The sequence below is a fragment of the Carcharodon carcharias genome, chromosome 1 (genome assembly GCF_017639515.1).
Source record: "Carcharodon carcharias isolate sCarCar2 chromosome 1, sCarCar2.pri, whole genome shotgun sequence".
NCBI lineage: Eukaryota > Metazoa > Chordata > Chondrichthyes > Lamniformes > Lamnidae > Carcharodon > Carcharodon carcharias.
In genome coordinates this window covers 271,452,698-271,472,906 of record NC_054467.1, presented here as the reverse complement: position 1 = coordinate 271,472,906, position 20,209 = coordinate 271,452,698, and the positions used below count along the sequence as shown (strand labels likewise).

Here is a 20,209-nt window from a genome sequence, read left to right as displayed (position 1 = left end):
GAGAGAGGGAGGGAGGAGAGAGGGAGGGGGAGAGAGGGAGGGGGAGAGAGGGAGGGGGAGAGGGAGGGGGAGAGAGGGAGGGGGAGAGGGAGGGGGAGAGCGGGAGGGGAGAGAGAGGGGGAGAGGAGAGAGGAGGGAGGAGAGAGGGGGAGAGGAGAGAGGGAGGGGGAGAGGGAGGGGGAGAGAGGGAGGGAGGAGAGAGGGAGGGAGGAGAGAGGGAGGGGGAGAGAGGGAGGGGGAGAGAGGGAGGGGGAGAGAGGGAGGGGGAGAGAGGGAGGGGGAGAGAGGGAGGGGGAGAGAGGGAGGGGGAGAGAGGGAGGGGGAGAGAGGGAGGGGGAGAGAGGGAGGGGGAGAGGGAGGGGGAGAGAGGGAGGGGGAGAGGGAGGGGGAGAGGGAGGGGGAGAGAGGGAGGGGGATGGGACAGGGTGATGGTGGGGAGAGTTTGGGGTTGAGTGACGGAGTGTGGAGGAGGGTACGGGGATTCAAGGCGAGGGGCAGATGGGTGGGGGAGCAGGGCAGTTTTCTGGAGATGTCTCTATGCCCCAATCCTGACCCCCTTCCCCGCTCTCACCTGCTCTTTCAACTCGTCGATGGTCTTTTCAGCTTGTTTCATCTCCTCGAGCATTTTCTCCCTCTGCTGTCTCAGGCTATCCAGTTCACTGCTTTTCTTCTCCGTCACTTTCTGCAGCTTGCTGTGTTCCTGCTTCTCTGAGGCAGACAGATCGCGCATTCTGGTAAAGAATCACAGAGAATTAACACCAGCACAAACAACCCCACAGGGAAAACGGACAATCCCAAACCCGACTGAGGATGACGGGGCCGGGAGGGCCAGTGGGGGCGAGTCGGGGTGAGAGAGGGCAAGTCGGGGCGAGAGGGGGTGAGAGAGGGCGAGTCGGGGTGAGAGAGGGCGAGTCGGGGTGAGAGAGGGCGAGTCGGGGCGAGAGGGGGTGAGAGAGGGTGAGAGAGGGCGAGAGGGGGTGAGAGAGGGCGAGTCGGGGTGAGAGAGGGCGAGTCGGGGCGAGAGGGGGTGAGAGGGGGTGAGAGAGGGCGAGTCGGGGTGAGAGAGGGTGAGAGAGGGCGAGTCGGGGTGAGAGAGGGTGAGAGAGGGCGAGTCGGGGCGAGAGGGGGTGAGAGAGGGCGAGAGAGGGCGAGAGGGGGTGAGAGAGGGCGAGTCAGGGTGAGAGAGGGTGAGAGAGGGCGAGTCGGGGTGAGAGAGGGTGAGAGAGGGCGAGTCGGGGCGAGAGGGGGTGAGAGAGGGTGAGAGAGGGCGAGAGGGGGTGAGAGAGGGCGAGTCGGGGTGAGAGAGGGCGAGTCGGGGCGAGAGGGGGTGAGAGGGGGTGAGAGAGGGCGAGAGGGGGTGAGAGGGGGTGAGAGGGGGTGAGAGAGGGCGAGTCGGGGTGAGAGAGGGCGAGTCGGGGTGAGAGGGGGCGAGTCGGGGTGAGAGAGGGCGAGTCGGGGCGAGAGGGGGTGAGAGAGGGCGAGTCGGGGTGAGAGAGGGCGAGTCGGGGCGAGAGGGGGTGAGAGAGGGCGAGTCGGGGTGAGAGAGGGCGAGAGGGGGCGAGAGAGGGCGAGTCGGGGTGAGTCGGGGTGAGAGAGGGTGAGTCGGGGCGAGAGGGGGTAAGAGAGGGCGAGAGGGGGTGAGAGGGGGCGAGTCGGTGCGAGAGGGGGCGAGTCGGGGTGAGAGAGGGCGAGTCGGGGTGAGAGTGGGCGAGTCGGGGTGAGAGGGGGTGAGAGAAGGCGAGTCGGGGTGAGAGGGGGTGAGTCGGGGTGAGAGGGGGCGAGAGGGGGTGAGTCGGGATGAGAGGGGGCGAGAGGGGGCGAGAGGGTGTGAGAGAGGGTGAGTCGGGGTGAGAGGGGGCGAGAGGGGGTGAGTCGGGATGAGAGGGGGCGAGAGGGGGCGAGAGGGGGTGAGAGAGGGCGAGTCGGGGTGAGTGGGGGCGAGAGGGGGTGAGAGGGGGTGGGTCGGGGTGAGAGGGGGCGAGAGGGGGCGAGAGGGGGTGAGAGAGGGCGAGAGAGGGCGAGAGAGGGCGAGAGGGGGTGAGTCGGGGTGAGTCGGGGTGAGAGGGGGTGAGAGGGGGTGAGAGGGGGTGAGTCGGGGTGAGAGGGGGTGAGAGGGGTGAGAGGGGTGAGAGGGGGTGAGAGAGGGCGAGTCGGGGTGAGAGGGGGTGAGTCGGGGTGAGAGGGGGTGAGAGGGGGTGAGAGGGGGTGAGAAAGGGTGAGTCGGGGTGAGAGGGGGTGAGAGAGGGCGAGTCGGGGTGAGAGGGGGTGAGAGGGGGTGAGAGAGGGTGAGAGGGGGCGAGTCGGAGCGAGAGGGGGCGAGTCGGGGTGAGAGAGGGCGAGTCGGGGTGAGATGGGGCCGAGAGAGGGCGAGTCGGGGCGAGAGGGGGTGAGAGGGGGCGAGTCGGAGCGAGAGGGGGCGAGTCGGGGTGAGAGAGGGCGAGTCGGGGTGAGAGGGGGTGAGAGAGGGTGAGAGAGGGCGAGAGGGGGCGAGTCGGGGTGAGAGAGGGCGAGTCGGGGTGAGAGGGGGTGAGAGAGGGCGAGAGGGGGTGAGAGGGGGTGAGAGAGGGCGAGTCGGGGTGAGAGAGGGCGAGAGGGGGTGAGAGAGGGCGAGTCGGGGTGAGTGAGGGCGAGTCGGGGGGAGAGAGGGCGAGTCGGCGTGAGAGAGGGCGGGTCGGGGTGAGAGAGGGCGGGTCGGGGTGAGAGAGGGCGAGAGGGGGCGAGAGGGGGTGAGTCGGGGCGAGTCGGGGCGAGTCGGGGTGAGAGAGGGTGAGAGAGGGTGAGAGGGGGTGAGAGAGGGCGAGTCGGGGTTAGAGGGGGTGAGTCGGGGCGAGAGGGGGTGAGTCGGGGTGAGAGGGGGTGAGAGGGGGTGAGAGGGGGCGAGAGGGGGTGAGAGGGGGTGAGAGAGGGTGAGAGGGGGTGAGAGAGGGCGAGAGAGGGCGAGAGAGGGCGAGAGGGGGTGAGTCGGGGTGAGAGGGGGCGAGTCGGGGTGAGAGGGGTGAGAGGGGTGAGAGGGGGTGAGAGGGGGCGAGAGGGGGTGAGAGAGGGCGAGTCGGGGTGAGAGAGGGCGAGTCGGGGTGAGAGAGGGCGAGAGGGGGTGAGAGAGGGCGAGAGGGGGTGAGAGGGGGTGAGAGGGTGAGAGGGGGTGAGAGAGGGCGAGAGGGGGTGAGAGAGGGCGAGAGGGAGTGAGTCGGGGTGAGAGGGGGCGAGTCGGGGTGAGAGGGGTGAGAGGGGGTGAGAGGGGGCGAGAGGGGGTGAGAGAGGGCGAGTCGGGGTGAGAGAGGGCGAGTCGGGGTGAGAGAGGGCGAGAGGGGGTGAGAGAGGGCGAGTCGGGGTGAGAGAGGGCGAGAGGGGGTGAGAGAGGGCGAGTCGGGGTGAGAGAGGGCGAGTCGGGGTGAGAGGGGGTGAGTCGGGGTGAGAGAGGGCAAGAGGGGGTGAGAGAGGGCGAGTCGGGGTGAGAGAGGGTGAGAGGGGGTGAGAGAGGGTGAGAGAGGGCGAGTCGGGGTGAGAGTGGGCGAGTCGGAGCGAGAGGGGGTGAGTCGGGGTGAGAGGGGGTGAGAGAGTGTGAGAGGGGGTGAGAGAGGGCGAGTCGGGGTGAGAGAGGGCGAGTTGGGGTGAGAGGGCAAGTCGGGGTGAGCGGGGGTGAGAGGGGGTGAGAGAGGGCGAGTCGGGGTGAGAGAGGGCGAGTCGGGGTGAGAGGGGGTGAGAGAGGGCGAGTCGGGGTGAGAGGGGGTGAGAGAGGGTGAGAGGGGGTGAGAGAGGGCGAGTCGGGGTGAGAGGGGGCGAGAGGGGGTGAGAGAGGGCGAGAGGGGCCGAGAGGGGTGAGTCGGGGTGAGAGGGGGCGAGAGGGGGTGAGAGAGGGCGAGTCGGGGTGAGAGGGGGCGAGAGGGGGTGAGAGGGGGTGAGAGGGGGTGAGAGGGGGTGAGAGTGGGCGAGTCGGGGTGAGAGGGGGCGAGAGGGGGTGAGAGAGGGCGAGTCAGGGTGAGAGGGGGCGAGTCGGGGTGAGAGAGGGCGAGTCGGGGCGAGAGGGGGTGAGAGAGGGCGAGTCGGGGTGAGAGGGGGCGAGAGGGGGCGAGAGGGGGTGAGAGGGGGTGAGAGAGGGCGAGTCGGGGTGAGAGGGGGCGAGAGGGGGTGAGTCGGGGTGAGAGGGGGTGAGAGGGGGTGAGAGAGGGCGAGAGGGGGTGAGAGGGGGCGAGAGGGGGCGAGTCGGGGCGAGAGGGGGCGAGAGGGGGCGAGAGGGGGCGAGAGGGGGCGAGAGGGGGCGAGAGGGGGCGAGAGAGGGAGAGAGGGGGTGAGAGGGGGTGAGAGAGGGCGAGAGGGAGCGAGAGGGGGCGAGAGGGGGTGAGAGAGGGCGAGTCGGGGTGAGAGGGGGTGAGAGGGGGTGAGAGAGGGCGAGAGGGGGTGAGAGGGGGTGAGTTGGGGTGAGAGGGGGTGAGAGGGGGCGAGAGAGGGTGAGAGGGGGCGAGGGAGGGCGAGAGAGGGCGAGAGGGGGTGAGAGAGGGCGAGTCGGGGTGAGAGAGGGCGAGAGGGGGCGAGAAGGGGTGAGAGAGGGCGAGTCGGGGTAAGAGGGGGTGAGAGGGGGTGAGAGAGGGCGAGAGGGGGTGAGAGGGGGTGAGAGAGGGCGAGAGGGGGTGAGAGGGGGTGAGAGAGGGCGAGAGGGGGTGAGGGACAGACAGCCGGACAAACTGTAGGTATATCCATCCCAGATGGGCGGCAGTGGTTGAAAAAGGCTCCTCACCACCACCTTCTCAAGGGCAATTAAGAATCGGCAATAAATACTGACAATGAATGAGAAAAAAAGACAGAGGGAAACATCAAAGAGTGAGTTAGAAAGAGAGACAGTCAGACAAAGAGAAAAAAGAGATAAAAACAAAAAACTGCGGATGCTGGAAATCCAAAAGAAAAACAGAATTACCTGGAAAAACTCAGCAGGTCTGGCAGCATCGGCGGAGAAGAAAAGAGTTGACGTTTCGAGTCCTCATGACCCTTCTTTTCTTCTCCGCCGATGCTGCCAGACCTGCTGAGTTTTTCCAGGTAATTCTGTTTTTGTAGTGAAAGAGAAACAAGAGATAAACCCACAGAGACAGAGGGAGAGAGAGAGAGAGAGCAAACGATAGACAGACACAGAGAGACAGACAGAGAGAGAGAGAGAGAGAGCAAACGATAAACAGACACAGACAGACAGACAGAGAGAGAGAGAGAGAGAGAGAGAGAGAGCAAGCGAGAGACAGACAGAGAGAGAAAGAGAGACAGAGACAGAGGGAGTGAAAGAGAGAGAGAGACACACACAGAGAGAGAGAGACAGAGGGAGAGAGAAACACAGAGAGAGAGAGACAGAGAGGGAGAGACAGAGAGAGAGAGACAGAGGGAGAGAGAAACAGAGGGAGAAAGAAACAGAGAGAGAGACAGAGAGACAGAGAGGGAGAGACACAGAGAGGGAGAAGAACACACAGCGGGAGACAGAGAGAGAGAGAGACAGACAGAGGGAGAGACACAGAGAGGGAGAGAAACAGAGATGGAGAGACACAGAGAGGGAGAGACACAGAGAGGGAGAGACACAGAGAGGGAGAGACACAGAGAGAGAGAGAGAGACAGAGACAGAGGGAGAGAGAGACAGAGAGAGAGAGAGACATAGAGGGAGAGAGAAACAGAGAGGGAGAGAAAGAGAGAGAGAAACAGAGACAGAAAGAGAGGGAGAGACAGAGAGAGAGAGAAACAGAGACAGAGAGAGAGAGAAACAGAGACAGAGAGAGAGAGAGGGAGAGACACAGAAAGGGAGAGAAACAGAGAGGGAGAGAAACAGAGACAGAGAGAGAGACATAGAGGGAGAGAGAAACAGAGAGGGAGAGAAAGAGAGAGAGAGAGAAACAGAGACAGAGAGAGAGGGAGAGACAGAGAGGGAGAGAAACAGAGACAGAGAGGGAGAGAAACAGAGAGAGAGAGAAACAGAGACAGAGAGAGAGAGACAGAGAGAGAGAGACAGAGAGAGGGAGAGACACAGAAAGGGAGAGAAACAGAGAGGGAGAGAAACAGAGACAGAGAGAGAGAGAGACAGAGGGGGAGAGAAACAGAGAGAGAGAGACACAGAGAGGAAGAGAAACAGAGAGGGAGAGAAACAGAGACAGAGAGAAACAGAGACAGAGAGACAGAGACAGAGAGAAACAGAGAGAGAGAGAAACAGAGACAAAGAGAGAGAGAGACAGAGAGGGAGAGAAACAGAGAGGGAGAGAAACAGAGAGAGAGAGAGAAACAGAGACAAAGAGAGAGAGAGACAGAGAGGGAGAGAAACAGAGAGGGAGAGAAGCACAGAGAGAGAGAGAGAGACAGAGGGAGAGACAGAAGGAGTCGGTCAGACAGGGGGAGACGGTCAGACAGAGGGAGACAAAGACAACGAGAGATAGACGGGGAGGGACAGGCACCTATAACTTCCCATTACTGACCTGACGAGAGCCTCCTTGAGCCGGGCATTCTGTTCCTCCAGCTGTTTGACGTGGTAACTGGAAGCAGCCCCATCAGTTCCTGGGAACACAAACCAACTGTTAATAACTGTGGTGACAAACCTCCCGTTCACCGAGACATTCCGGGCTCGAGTTCTGGTCAGAAACCAGCCGATCGCCGCCATGTTGTGGTATCGGCTGGTCACTTTGACCCCTCCCCCGGACTTTGTCACAAAGATCCAGAGAATACCCGTCGACTTCTTCTGGTACAGAATCTGCGCTGGGTGACTGCTGAGGTTGTGAGTCTCTCGCTTAGGGAGGGTGGTGAGGCGCTGCCTTCAGACCCTGCAGTGATACCTTTACATCGAGCCTCCTCTGAGATGGTTGCCCTGATGTAATTCTTCCGTCAGGTGCACGGCCTGAACTACGAGGTGCGGCTCCTGTTTATAGAGCAGACGGGCCTCGGTGGCTCCTTGCAGGCGTTGCCCGTCTTTTACCAGGACCTGATCAAAGTCTGGAACGTGATCGCCTCGCGACGCAGCTCTCCCCCGTCAGGAGTAGCGGCTATCGTCAGAGAGCCCTGCTCAGGAATCCACCCCTCCGTCCCTTTCAGAGGAGGGTTTGTGGCTGCAGGGGTGACCAGGATCGGGGACGTGCTGGGGGAGGAGGAGACGTGGGCTGGATGCTCCCAGAGGAACAGGATCGGGGACGTGCTGGGTGGGGGGGGGGTAGTGGGCTGGATGCTCCCGCAGGAGTTGGCGTGTCTGTGAGTGTCTGGCTCGCGGCCGATGCCGTTCCAGACCTGAGGACAGTCGTGCTTGGCCCCGACGTTATACTGGGTCTCGAGGTGACCCAGGCGTGCGGTGGTTTTCTGTCTGAGCGTACCCCTGTCCGGACAGAATTCCACATTGGCCCCAAGCCCCCAGCGCCCCCTCGAGAGCCAGTGCCCCACAGTATGAGTTGCCTCGGGGAAATGCCCTCTGTGTCCGTTATCACGGGGCAGAGGGAGTTTCTTGTACTGGCTGCTGCTGCACACCCTTCACTTCCTCGCCCACTGCCCGGACACACCCTGGCTGCCCTGTTACCCTCCGGCGGCGGAGGTCCCTGTTGGGGGAGGTGTCCTCCTGCTTTCCATCGGGGACCTGGGCTGGAGGGGGTTGCACTGAGCAGTCCCCTACAATCAGAATGTGTAGCTTCACAGACTCCCAGGACACCTGCCCCTTTGTGTGGTCTTGTGGAGTCCGTGGACCACGTTTATTTAGGCTGTGGTAGGCTGCACTCCCTTTTCAGTTATTCAATAAACATTTTAATACTGTTCTGTTTACACTTCAGCCCCACGCTCCTGATCTACGGACACCCAGTGCCTGAGGGGGTCCAGGCAGCGGGTGTTCGAGGGGGTTGTCAGACCTGAGTGTCTGCCCCTCTCCTGCAGCTACCTTCACGGGCGGGTGTCCCTGGAGAGGGAGCAGGGGGTGTCTGCAGGTACCCTCGTGGCCATTGTGCCTGGTGGGCACCGTGGGGACTGGGTGTTTTATTGACCCTCTTAATCACCTTTTAATTTAATGTTGGTAAGTTTCTTTTAAACTTTGTCCTTGGTTTTACAGCTGACCTGAATTAGGGGCGACGTTTTATTTTATCCCTCATTTGGATTATTTGATTGGCTTTAAAAGAGTTACACATTCCCATCTTTCCCATTCCATAGAGAAAGCCCTCAGTATTGACACTCTGACAGTGCAGCACTCCCTCAGTACTGACCCTGACAGTGCAGCACTCCCTCAGGTACTGACCCTCCGACAGTGCAGCACTCCCTCAGTATTGACCCTCCAACAGTGCAACAATCCCTCAGTACTGACCCTCCAACAGTGCGGCACTCCCTCAGTACTGACCCTCTGACAGTGCGGCACTCCCTCAGTACTGACCCTCTGACAGTGCGGCACCCCCTCAGTACTGACCCTCCGACAGTGCAGCAATCCCTCAGTACTGACCCTCCGACAGTGCAGCACTCCCTCAGTACTGACCCTCTGACAGTGCAGCACTCCCTCAGTCAGTCTCAATCACAGTAGGACCCCAGGAACTGAGTTTGAAGCCCTGTGACACTATCAGCATGGACCCAGAATCCTGGGTTGGTCGCTGGTCATTTCAGAATGTAAAAGCTGTACCAATGAAACTCACTTCCACTAATTTTCACCTTTCTTGGATATTGCTGTAAAAAAGAAACATTTTTTGTGGAAGCTGCTGATGAGCTGCGCAGACACGATGGGCTGAATGGCCCTCCTTCTGTGCTGCACCCATCAGGACAATTCCCAAGAATACCAAATGTAAAGCAAACAGCAATTTGTACTGCATCTACTTCTGGCCCTGAAAAGTGCCCAGTCTACCTCCGATTATCCTGGAAGGGCAAGGTAGCTCAAAACTATGAGCAACAGGTGAAACTAGCTGTTTCACACTGTAACGTAGCAACACGAGCGGTATTCTCTGTTAACAGGATGCTGCCATCCAGCTAAAAACAAGTTCTGTCTATCACACAAATGAGTAATGTGGTATGAGTTTCAGTGCCAGTATAATGCTAGGTATGTAGGCTGTACATTCCCTAGCCTGGCAGTTTGGGCCAAACAGCATGCCCCAACCACTGTTCACAACGGGCAAAGTACAGACCATACCCAACCAGCCCATGCTTGCAAAACCAAAATCAGTGTCCAATGTTAGATGTGATTCTGCAATTAGACAACATTTACTAAATAACCCCCAGTGTGCTAAGAATTGCGCTGACAATCAATGTAAGATTTTCAGTTGGGCTCACAGTGTGGTGCTTGTGTGTACTGGAAGTTACATATATTAATACACGGGGCCCTGTTCTCTGCAGACAGAAAGAACACGTACACACATTGCACCTGTTTCAGCTAAAGAAAATAAGTGACAGCCATTCACTGACTCATTCCTCAGGGCGATGTCCTGACCAAAGTCAAGCTGCCTGGTTTAAATTTCAAACAATGTTTGGCGATTAACTGTCAGCCACCATCAACTGGTGCATTCTCCATGACAACGCCTCCACCAGAGTCCATTTGCCAACCAATCAGCACTCTCTTCTCATACAGTATAAATATGTTGCTTCCCCTAACGTTGGTATTGTTGTGATTGTCCTGACAGGTGTAAGATAAAACGCTGTGATAAAATATCTTTTACCAGCAATACTCAAGTTCTGCATCACCTTTCTCTTCAATCTCATGCTTCAGGATCTCGAGGTCCATCGTTAACTCCTCGACCTTCTCCTTCAGACTATCCACTTCTTGTTGGAGAGATTCTGCTCGCTCCTCTGCCATCTCTTTGTCAAGAGTCGCCATCTCAATGGCATCGGCTGTATCAGCCATCTCCTCCATGTAATGGTCTCGGGCTTCAAGAGCATCCTTTGCTTCCTAAACAGTCAGGAGGAAACACAGCTCAGACACATTCTCATCAATGAAACACAGCCACAATACAAACCTGAGCAATTAAATACATCCTCATAACCAACCCCTGTAACTAATCACAGTTCCAAGAAAAATACATAACTAAGCACAGGTCCAGTATAACGAGAGTAAATAAACACAGCCTCAGTACAACCCTTTCACACTGTTAAACGCAGTCGGAGCAGGGACCCCAGCAATCAAACACAGTCCCAGCAGCGGCCCCGGTAATTAAACACAGTCCCAGCAGCGGCCCCGGTAATCAAACACAGTCCCAGCAGTGGCCCCGGTAATTAAACACAGTCCCAGCAGCGGCCCCGGTAATTAAACACAGTCCCAGCAGGAACCCTGGTAATTAAACACAGTCCCAGCAGGAACCCTGGTAATTAAACACAGTCCCAGCAGCGGCTCCGGTAATTAAACACGGTCCCAGCAGGAACCCCGGTAATTAAACACAGTCCCAGCAGGAACCCCGGTAATTAAACACAGTCCCAGCAGGAACCCCGGTAATTAAACACAGTCCCAGCAGGACCCCTGGTAATTAAACACAGTCCCAGCAGCGGCCCCGGTAATTAAACACAGTCCCAGCAGGAACCCTGGTAATTAAACACGGTCCCAGCAACGGCTCCGGTAATTAAACACAGTCCCAGCAGCGGCCCCGGTAATTAAACACGGTCCCAGCAGGAACCCTGGTAATTAAACACAGTCCCAGCAGGAACCCCGGTAATTAAACACAGACCCAGCAGTGGCCCCGGTAATTAAACACAGTCCCAGCAGCGGCCCCGGTAATTAAACACAGTCCTAGCAGCGGCCCCGGTAATTAAACACAGTCCCAGCAGCGGCCCCGGTAATTAAACAGTCCCAGCAGCGGCCCCGGTAATTAAACACAGTCCCAGCAGGAACCCCAGTAATTAAACAGTCCCAGCAGGAACCCCGGTAATTAAACACAGTCCCAGCAGGAACCCCAGTAATTAAACAGTCCCAGCAGGAACCCCGGTAATTAAACACAGTCCCAGCAGTAACCCCGGTAATTAAACACAGGCCCAGCAGGAACCCCGGTATTTAAACACAGGCCCAGCAGGAACCCCGGTAATTAAACACAGTCCCAGCAGGAACCCCAGTAATTAAACAGTCCCAGCAGGAACCCCAGTAATTAAACACAAGCCGCAAAATTACCCCAGTATTAAAACAGAGTCCACATACCAACTCCAGTAACAGTCCCACCACCGACCCCAATAATTAAACACAGTCTACACACCAAACCCAGTAATTAAACAAAGTTCACATACTGACCCCAGTAAGTAAATGCAGTCTGCATGCCGCATTGAGGGGGAGGTGGTGGGGTATTGTCACTGGGCTAGTATTCCAGAGACCCAGGGTAATGCTGTGGGACCCTGGGTTCAAATCCCACCATGGCCGATGGTGGAATTTGAATTGAATAAAAGTCTGGAATTAAAAGTCTAAAGATGACCATGAAACCATTGTCGATTGTCGTAAAAACCCATCTGGTTCACTAATGCCCTTTAGGGAAGGAAATCTGTCATCCTTACCTGGTCTGGTCTACATGTGAGTCCAGGTGCACAGAAAACTGGTTGATCCTTAAATGCCCTCCGAACAAGGACAATAAATGCTGGGCCTAGCCAGTGGTGCCCTCAACCCATAAACAATTAACAAAAAAACCCAGTAATGAAACACAGTCCGCACGTCCACACCAGTAATGAAACACAGTCCGCACGTCCACCCCAGTAATGAGACACAGTCCGCACGTCCACCCCGGTAATGAAACACAGTACGCACATCGACCCCAGTAATGAGACACATTCCGCACGTCCACCCCAGTAATGAAACACAGTCCGCACATCGACCCCAGTAATGAGACACAGTCCGCACGTCCACCGCAGTAATGAAACAGTCCGCACATCCACCCTAGTAATGAAACACAGTCCGCACATCGACCCCAGTAATGAAACACAGTCCGCACATCGACCACAGTAATGAAACACAGTCCGCACGTCCACCACAGTAATGAAACACAGTCCGCACGTCGACCACAGTAATGAAACACAGTCCACACATTGACCCCAGTAATGAAACACAGCCCGCACATCGACCCCAGTAATGAAACACAGTCCGCACATCGACCACAGTAATGAAACACAGTCCGCACGTCGACCACAGTAACGAAACACTGTTCGCACGTCCACCCCAGTAAAGAAACACAGTCCACACGTCCACCCCAGTAATGAAACACAGTCCGCACATCGACCCCAGTAATGAAACAGAGTCCGCACATCCACCGCAGTAATGAAACACAGTCCGCACGCTGACACCAGTAATGAAACACAGTCCGCATGCCGACCCCAGTAATAAGATACAGACCACACATGGACCCCAGTAATGAGACACAGTCCGCACGTCGACCCCAGTAATGAAACACAGTCCGCACATCGACCCCAGTAATGAGACACAGTCAGCACGTCCACCCTAGTAATGAAACACAGTCCGCATGCCCACCCAGTAATGAAACACAGTCCGCACATTGACCACAGTAATGAAACACAGTCGACACCCACCCCAGTAATGAAACACAGTCCGCACGTCCACCCTAGCAATGAAACACAGTCCGCACGCCGACCCCAGTAATGAAACACAGTCCGCACATCGACCCCAGTAATGAGACACAGTCAGCACGTCCACCCTAGTAATGAAACACAGTCCGCATGCCCAACCAGTAATGAAACACAGTCCGCACATTGACCACAGTAATGAAACACAGTCGACACCCACCCCAGTAATGAAACACAGTCCGCACGTCCACCCTAGCAATGAAACACAGTCCGCACGCCGACCGCAGTAATGAAACACAGTCTGAACGCCGACCCCAGTAATAAGATACAGTCCACATATGGACCCCAGTAATGAAACACAGTCCGCACGCCCACCCCAGTAATGAAACACAGTCCACACATCGACCCCAGTAATGAAACACAGTCCACACATCGACCACAGTAATGAAACACAGTCGACACCCACCCCAGTAATGAAACACAGTCCGCACGTGCACCCTAGTAATGAAACACAGTCTGCACGCCGACTCCAGTAATGAAACACAGTCTGCATGTCCACCCCAGTAATGAAACACAGTCCGCACGTCCACCCCAGTAATGAAACACAGTCCGCACGTCCACCCCAGTAATGAAACACAGTCCGCACGTCCACCCCAGTAATGAAACACAGTCCGCACGTCCACCCCAGTAATGAAACACAGTCCGCACGTCCACCCCAGTAATGAAACACAGTCCGCACGTCCACCCCAGTAACGAAACACAGTCCGCACGTCCACCCCAGTAATGAAACACAGTCCGCACGTCCACCCCAGTAACGAAACACAGTCCGCACGTCCACCCCAGTAACGATACACAGTCCGCACGTCCACCCCAGTAATGAAACACAGTCCGCACGTCCACCCCAGTAATGAAACACAGTCCGCACGTCCACCCCAGTAATGAAACACAGTCCGCACGTCCACCCCAGTAATGAAACACAGTCCGCACGTCGACCCCAGTAATGAAACACAATCAGCACGTCCACCCCAGTAATGAAACACAGTCCGCACGTCCACCCCAGTAATAAAACAAAGTCTGCATGTCGACCCCAGTAATGAAACACAGTCCGCACGCTGACCCCAGTAATGAAATACAGTCTGCACATGGACCCCAGTAATGAAACACAGTCCGCACGTGGACCCCAGTATTGAGACACAGTCCGCACGTCGACCCCAGTAATGAAACACAGTCCACATGTCCACCCCAGTAATGAAACATAGTCCGCACACCCACCCCAGTAATGAAACACAGTCCGCAAGTCCACCCCAGTAAGGAAACACAGTCCGCGCATCGACCCCAGTAATGAAACACAGTCCCCACGTCCACCCCAGTAACAAAACACAGTCCCGACGTCCACCCCAGTAACGAAACACAGTCCGCACGTCCACCCCAGTAATGAAACACAGTCCGCACGTGGACCCCAGTAATGAAACACAGTCCGCACGTCCACCCTAGTAATGAAACACAGTCCGCACGCCGACCCCAGTAATGAAATACAGTCCACACGTCCACCCCAGTAATGAAACACAGTCCGCACACCGACCCCAGTAATGAAACGCAGTCCGCACGTCCACCCCAGTAATGAAAAACAGTCCGCACATCGACCCCAGTAATGAAACAGAGTCCGCACATCCACCGCAGTAATGAAACACAGTCCGCACGCTGACCCCAGTAATGAAACACAGTCCGCACGTCCACCCTAGTAATGAAACACAGTCCGCACGCCGACCCCAGTAATGAAATACAGTCCACACGTCCACCCCAGTAATGAAACACAGTCCGCACACCGACCCCAGTAATGAAACGCAGTCCGCACGTCCACCCCAGTAATGAAAAACAGTCCGCACATCGACCCCAGTAATGAAACAGAGTCCGCACATCCACCGCAGTAATGAAACACAGTCCGCACGCTGACCCCAGTAATGAAACACAGTCCGCACGCCGACCCCAGTAATAAGATACAGACCACACATGGACCCCAGTAATGAGACACAGTCCGCACGTCGACCCCAGTAATGAAACACAGTCCGCACATCGACCCCAGTAATGAGACACAGTCAGCACGTCCACCCTAGTAATGAAACACAGTCCGCACGCCCACCCCAGTAATGAAACACAGTCCGCACATTGACCACAGTAATGAAACACAGTCGACACCCACCCCAGTAATGAAACACAGTCCGCACGTCCACCCTAGTAATGAAACACAGTCCGCACGCCGACCCCAGTAATGAAACACAGTCTGCACGCCGACCCCAGTAATAAGATACAGTCCACACATGGACCCCAGTAATGAGACACAGTCCGCACGTCGACCCCAGTAATGAGACACAGTCAGCACGTCCACCCTAGTAATGAAACACAGTCCGCACGTCCACCCCAGTAACGAAACACAGTCCGCACGTCAACCCCAGTAACGATACACAGTCCGCACGTCCACCCCAGTAACGAAACACAGTCCGCACGTCCACCCCAGTAATGAAACACAGTCCGCACGTCCACCCCAGTAATGAAACACAGTCCGCACGTCCACCCCAGTAATGAAACACAGTCCGCACGTCCACCCCAGTAATGAAACACAGTCCGCACGTCCACCCCAGTAATGAAACACAGTCCGCACGTCCACCCCAGTAATGAAACACAGTCCGCACGTCCACCCCAGTAATGAAACACAGTCCGCACGTCCACCCCAGTAATGAAACACAGTCCGCACGTCCACCCCAGTAATGAAACACAATCAGCACGTCCACCCCAGTAATGAAACACAGTCCGCACGTCCACCCCAGTAATAAAACAAAGTCTGCATGCCGACCCCAGTAATGAAACACAGTCCGCACGCTGACCCCAGTAATGAAATACAGTCTGCACATGGACCCCAGTAATGAAACACAGTCCGCACGTGGACCCCAGTATTGAGACACAGTCCGCACGTCGACCCCAGTAATGAAACACAGTCCACATGTCCACCCCAGTAATGAAACATAGTCCGCACACCCACCCCAGTAATGAAACACAGTCCGCAAGTCCACCCCAGTAAGGAAACACAGTCCGCGCATCGACCCCAGTAATGAAACACAGTCCCCACGTCCACCCCAGTAACAAAACACAGTCCCGACGTCCACCCCAGTAACGAAACACAGTCCGCACGTCCACCCCAGTAATGAAACACAGTCCGCACGTGGACCCCAGTAATGAAACACAGTCCGCACGTCCACCCTAGTAATGAAACACAGTCCGCACGCCGACCCCAGTAATGAAATACAGTCCACACGTCCACCCCAGTAATGAAACACAGTCCGCACACCGACCCCAGTAATGAAACGCAGTCCGCACGTCCACCCCAGTAATGAAAAACAGTCCGCACATCGACCCCAGTAATGAAACAGAGTCCGCACATCCACCGCAGTAATGAAACACAGTCCGCACGCTGACACCAGTAATGAAACACAGTCCGCACGCCGACCCCAGTAATAAGATACAGACCACACATGGACCCCAGTAATGAGACACAGTCCGCACGTCGACCCCAGTAATGAAACACAGTCCGCACATCGACCCCAGTAATGAGACACAGTCAGCACGTCCACCCTAGTAATGAAACACAGTCCGCACGCCCACCCCAGTAATGAAACACAGTCCGCACATTGACCACAGTAATGAAACACAGTCGACACCCACCCCAGTAATGAAACACAGTCCGCACGTCCACCCTAGTAATGAAACACAGTCCGCACGCCGACCCCAGTAATGAAACACAGTCTGCACGCCGACCCCAGTAATAAGATACAGTCCACACATGGACCCCAGTAATGAGACACAGTCCGCACGTCGACCCCAGTAATGAGACACAGTCAGCACGTCCACCCTAGTAATGAAACACAGTCCGCACGCCCACCCCAGTAATGAAACACAGTCCGCACATCGACCACAGTAATGAAACACAGTCGACACCCACCCCAGTAATGAAACACAGTCCGCACGTCCACCCTAGTAATGAAACACAGTCCGCACGCCGACTCCAGTAATGAAACACAGTCCGCATGTCCACCCCAGTAATGAAACACAGTCCGCACGTCCACCCCAGTAATGAAACACAGTCCGCACGTCCACCCCAGTAATGAAACACAGTCCGCACGTCCACCCCAGTAATGAAACACAGTCCGCACGTCCACCCCAGTAATGAAACACAGTCCGCACGTCCACCCCAGTAATGAAACACAGTCCGCACGTCCACCCCAGTAATGAAACACAGTCCGCACGTCCACCCCAGTAATGAAACACAGTCCGCACGTCCACCCCAGTAATGAAACACAGTCCGCACGTCCACCCCAGTAATGAAACACAGTCCGCACGTCCACCCCAGTAATGAAACACAGTCCGCACGTCCACCCCAGTAATGAAATACAGTCCGCACATCCACCCTAGTAATGAAACACAGTCCGCACGTCCACCCCAGTAATGAAACACAGTCCGCACGTCCACCCCAGTAATGAAGCACAGTCCGCACGTCCACCCCAGTAATGAAACACAGTCCGCACGTCCACCCCAGTAATGAAACACAGTCCGCACGTCCACCCTAGTAATGAAACACAGTCCGCACGTCCACCCCAGTAATGAAACACAGTCCGCACGTCCACCCCAGTAATGAAACACGGTCCGCACATCCACCACAGTAATGAAACACAGTCCGCACGTGGACCCCAGTAATGAAACACAGTCCGCACGTCCACCCTAGTAATGAAACACAGTCCGCACGCCGACCCCAGTAATGAAACACAGTCCGCACGTCCACCCTAGTAATGAAACACAGTCCGCACGTCCACCCCAGTAATGAAACACAGTCCGCACACCGACCCCAGTAATGAAACACAGTCCGCACGTCCACCCCAGTAATGAAACACAGTCCGCACGTCCACCCCAGTAATGAAACACAGTCTGCACGTCCACCCCAGTAATGAAACACAGTCCGCACATCGACCCCCGTAATGAAACACAGTCCGCACGCCGACCCCAGTAATGAAACACAGTCCGCAGGCCGACCCCAGTAATGAGATACAGTCCGCACATGGACCCCAGTAATGAAACACAGTCTGCACGTCGACCCCAGTAATGAAACACAGTCAGCACGTCCACCCTAGTAATGAAACACTGTCCGCACACCCACCCTAGTAATGAAACACAGTCCGCACGCCGACCCCAGTAATGAAACACAGTCCGCACGTCCACCCCAGTAATGAAACACAGTCCGCACGTCCACCCCAGTAATGAAACACAGTCCGCACGTCCACCCCAGTAATGAAACACAGTCCGCACGTCCACCCCAGTAATGAAACACAGTCCGCACGTCCACCCCAGTAATGAAACACAGTCCGCACGCCGACCCCAGTAATGAAACACAGTCCGCACGTCCACCCCAGTAATGAAACACAGTCCGCACGTCCACCCCAGTAATGAAACACAGTCCGCACGTCCACCCCAGTAATGAAACACAGTCCGCATGTCCACCCTAGTAATGAAACACAGTCCGCACGTCCACCGCAGTAATGAAACACAGTCCGCACGTCCACCCCAGTAATGAAGCACAGTCCGCACATCCACCGCAGTAATAGAACACAGTCCGCACGCCGACCCCAGTAATGAAACACAGTCCGCATGCCGACCCCAGTAATAAGATACAGTCCGCACATGGACCCCAGAAATGAGACACAGTCCGCACGTCAACCCCAGTAATGAAACACAGTCAGCACGTCCACCCTAGTAATGAAACACAGTCCGCACATCGACCACAGTAATGAAACACAGTCGACACCCACCCCAGTAATGAAATACAGTCCACACGTCCACCCCAGTAACGAAACACAGTCCGCACACCGACCCCAGTAATGAAACACAGTCCGCACGTCCACCCCAGTAATGAAACACAGTCCGCACGTCCACCCCAGTAATGAAACACAGTCTGCACGTCCACCCCAGTAATGAAACACAGTCCGCACATCGACCCCCGTAATGAAACACAGTCCGCACGCCGACCCCAGTAATGAAACACAGTCCGCAGGCCGACCCCAGTAATGAGATACAGTCCGCACATGGACCCCAGTAATGAAACACAGTCTGCACGTCGACCCCAGTAATGAAACACAGTCAGCACGTCCACCCTAGTAATGAAACACAGTCCGCACACCCACCCTAGTAATGAAACACAGTCCGCACGCCGACCCCAGTAATGAAACACAGTCCGCACGTCCACCCCAGTAATGAAACACAGTCCGCACGTCCACCCCAGTAATGAAACACAGTCCGCACGTCCACCTCAGTAATGAAACACAGTCCGCACGTCCACCGCAGTAATGAAACACAGTCCGCACGTCCACCCCAGTAATGAAACACAGTCCGCACGCCGACCCCAGTAATGAAACACAGTCCGCATGTCCACCCCAGTAATGAAACACAGTCCGCATGCCCACCCCAGTAATGAAACACAGTCCGCACGTCCACCCCAGTAATGAAACACAGTCCGCATGTCCACCCTAGTAATGAAACACAGTCCGCACGTCCACCCCAGTAATGAAACACAGTCCGCACGTCCACCTCAGTAATGAAACACAGTCCGCACGTCCACCGCAGTAATGAAACACAGTCCGCACGTCCACCCCAGTAATGAAACACAGTCCGCACGCCGACCCCAGTAATGAAACACAGTCCGCATGTCCACCCCAGTAATGAAACACAGTCCGCATGCCCACCCCAGTAATGAAACACAGTCCGCATGTCCACCCTAGTAATGAAACACAGTCCGCACGTCCACCCCAGTAATGAAACACAGTCCGCACGTCCACCCCAGTAATGAAGCACAGTCCGCACATCCACCGCAGTAATAAAACACAGTCCGCACGCCAACCCCAGTAATGAAACACAGTCCGCATGCCGACCCCAGTAATAAGATACAGTCCGCACATGGACCCCAGAAATGAGACACAGTCCGCACGTCAACCCCAGTAATGAAACACAGTCAGCACGTCCACCCTAGTAATGAAACACAGTCCGCACATCGACCACAGTAATGAAACACAGTCGACACCCACCCCAGTAATGAAACAGAGTCCGCACGTCCACCCCAGTAATGAAACACAGTCCGCACGTGGACCCCAGTAATGAAACACAGTCCGCACGTGGACCCCAGTATTGAGACACAGTCCGCACGTCGACCCCAGTAATGAAACACAGTCCACATGTCCACCCCAGTAATGAAACACAGTCCGCACACCCACCCCAGTAATGAAACACAGTCCGCACGTCCACCCCAGTAAGGAAACACAGTCCGCACATCGACCCCAGTAATGAAACACAGTCCGCACGTCGACCCCAGAAATGAAACACAGTCCGCACGTCCACCCCAGTAATGAAACACAGTCCGCACATCCACCGCAGTAATGAAACACAGTCCGCACGCCGACCCCAGTAATGAGATACAGTCCGCACATGGACCCCAGTAATGAGACACAGTCCGCACGTCCGCCCCAGTAATGAAACACAGTCCGCACGTCGACCCCAGTAATGAAACACAGTCCGCACGTCCACCCTAGTAATGAAACACAGTCCGCTCATCGACCACAGTAATGGAACACAGTCGACACCCACCCCAGTAATGAAACACAGTCCGCACATCCCCCCCAGTAATGAAACACAGTCCGCACGTCCACCCCAGTAATGAAACACAGTCCGCTTG

The 20,209-nt window shown here is 56.1% G+C and overlaps 1 protein-coding gene across 1 annotated transcript in view; it reads right to left on the bottom strand.

The window, feature by feature from the left end:
- The window catches only part of LOC121276109 (dynactin subunit 1-like), a gene marked incomplete at its 3' end in the record, with an annotated part of 249,284 nt that overhangs the window by 148,457 nt on the left and 80,618 nt on the right, over positions 1-20,209 (bottom strand). The window contains exons 6-8 of the mRNA XM_041184072.1: positions 9,643-9,847; positions 6,438-6,516; positions 572-731 (exon numbers count right to left, since the gene is read on the bottom strand). Of these exons, the coding sequence (XP_041040006.1) occupies positions 572-731; positions 6,438-6,516; positions 9,643-9,847 (444 nt within the window). The remainder of the gene's footprint in view (positions 1-571; positions 732-6,437; positions 6,517-9,642; positions 9,848-20,209) is intronic.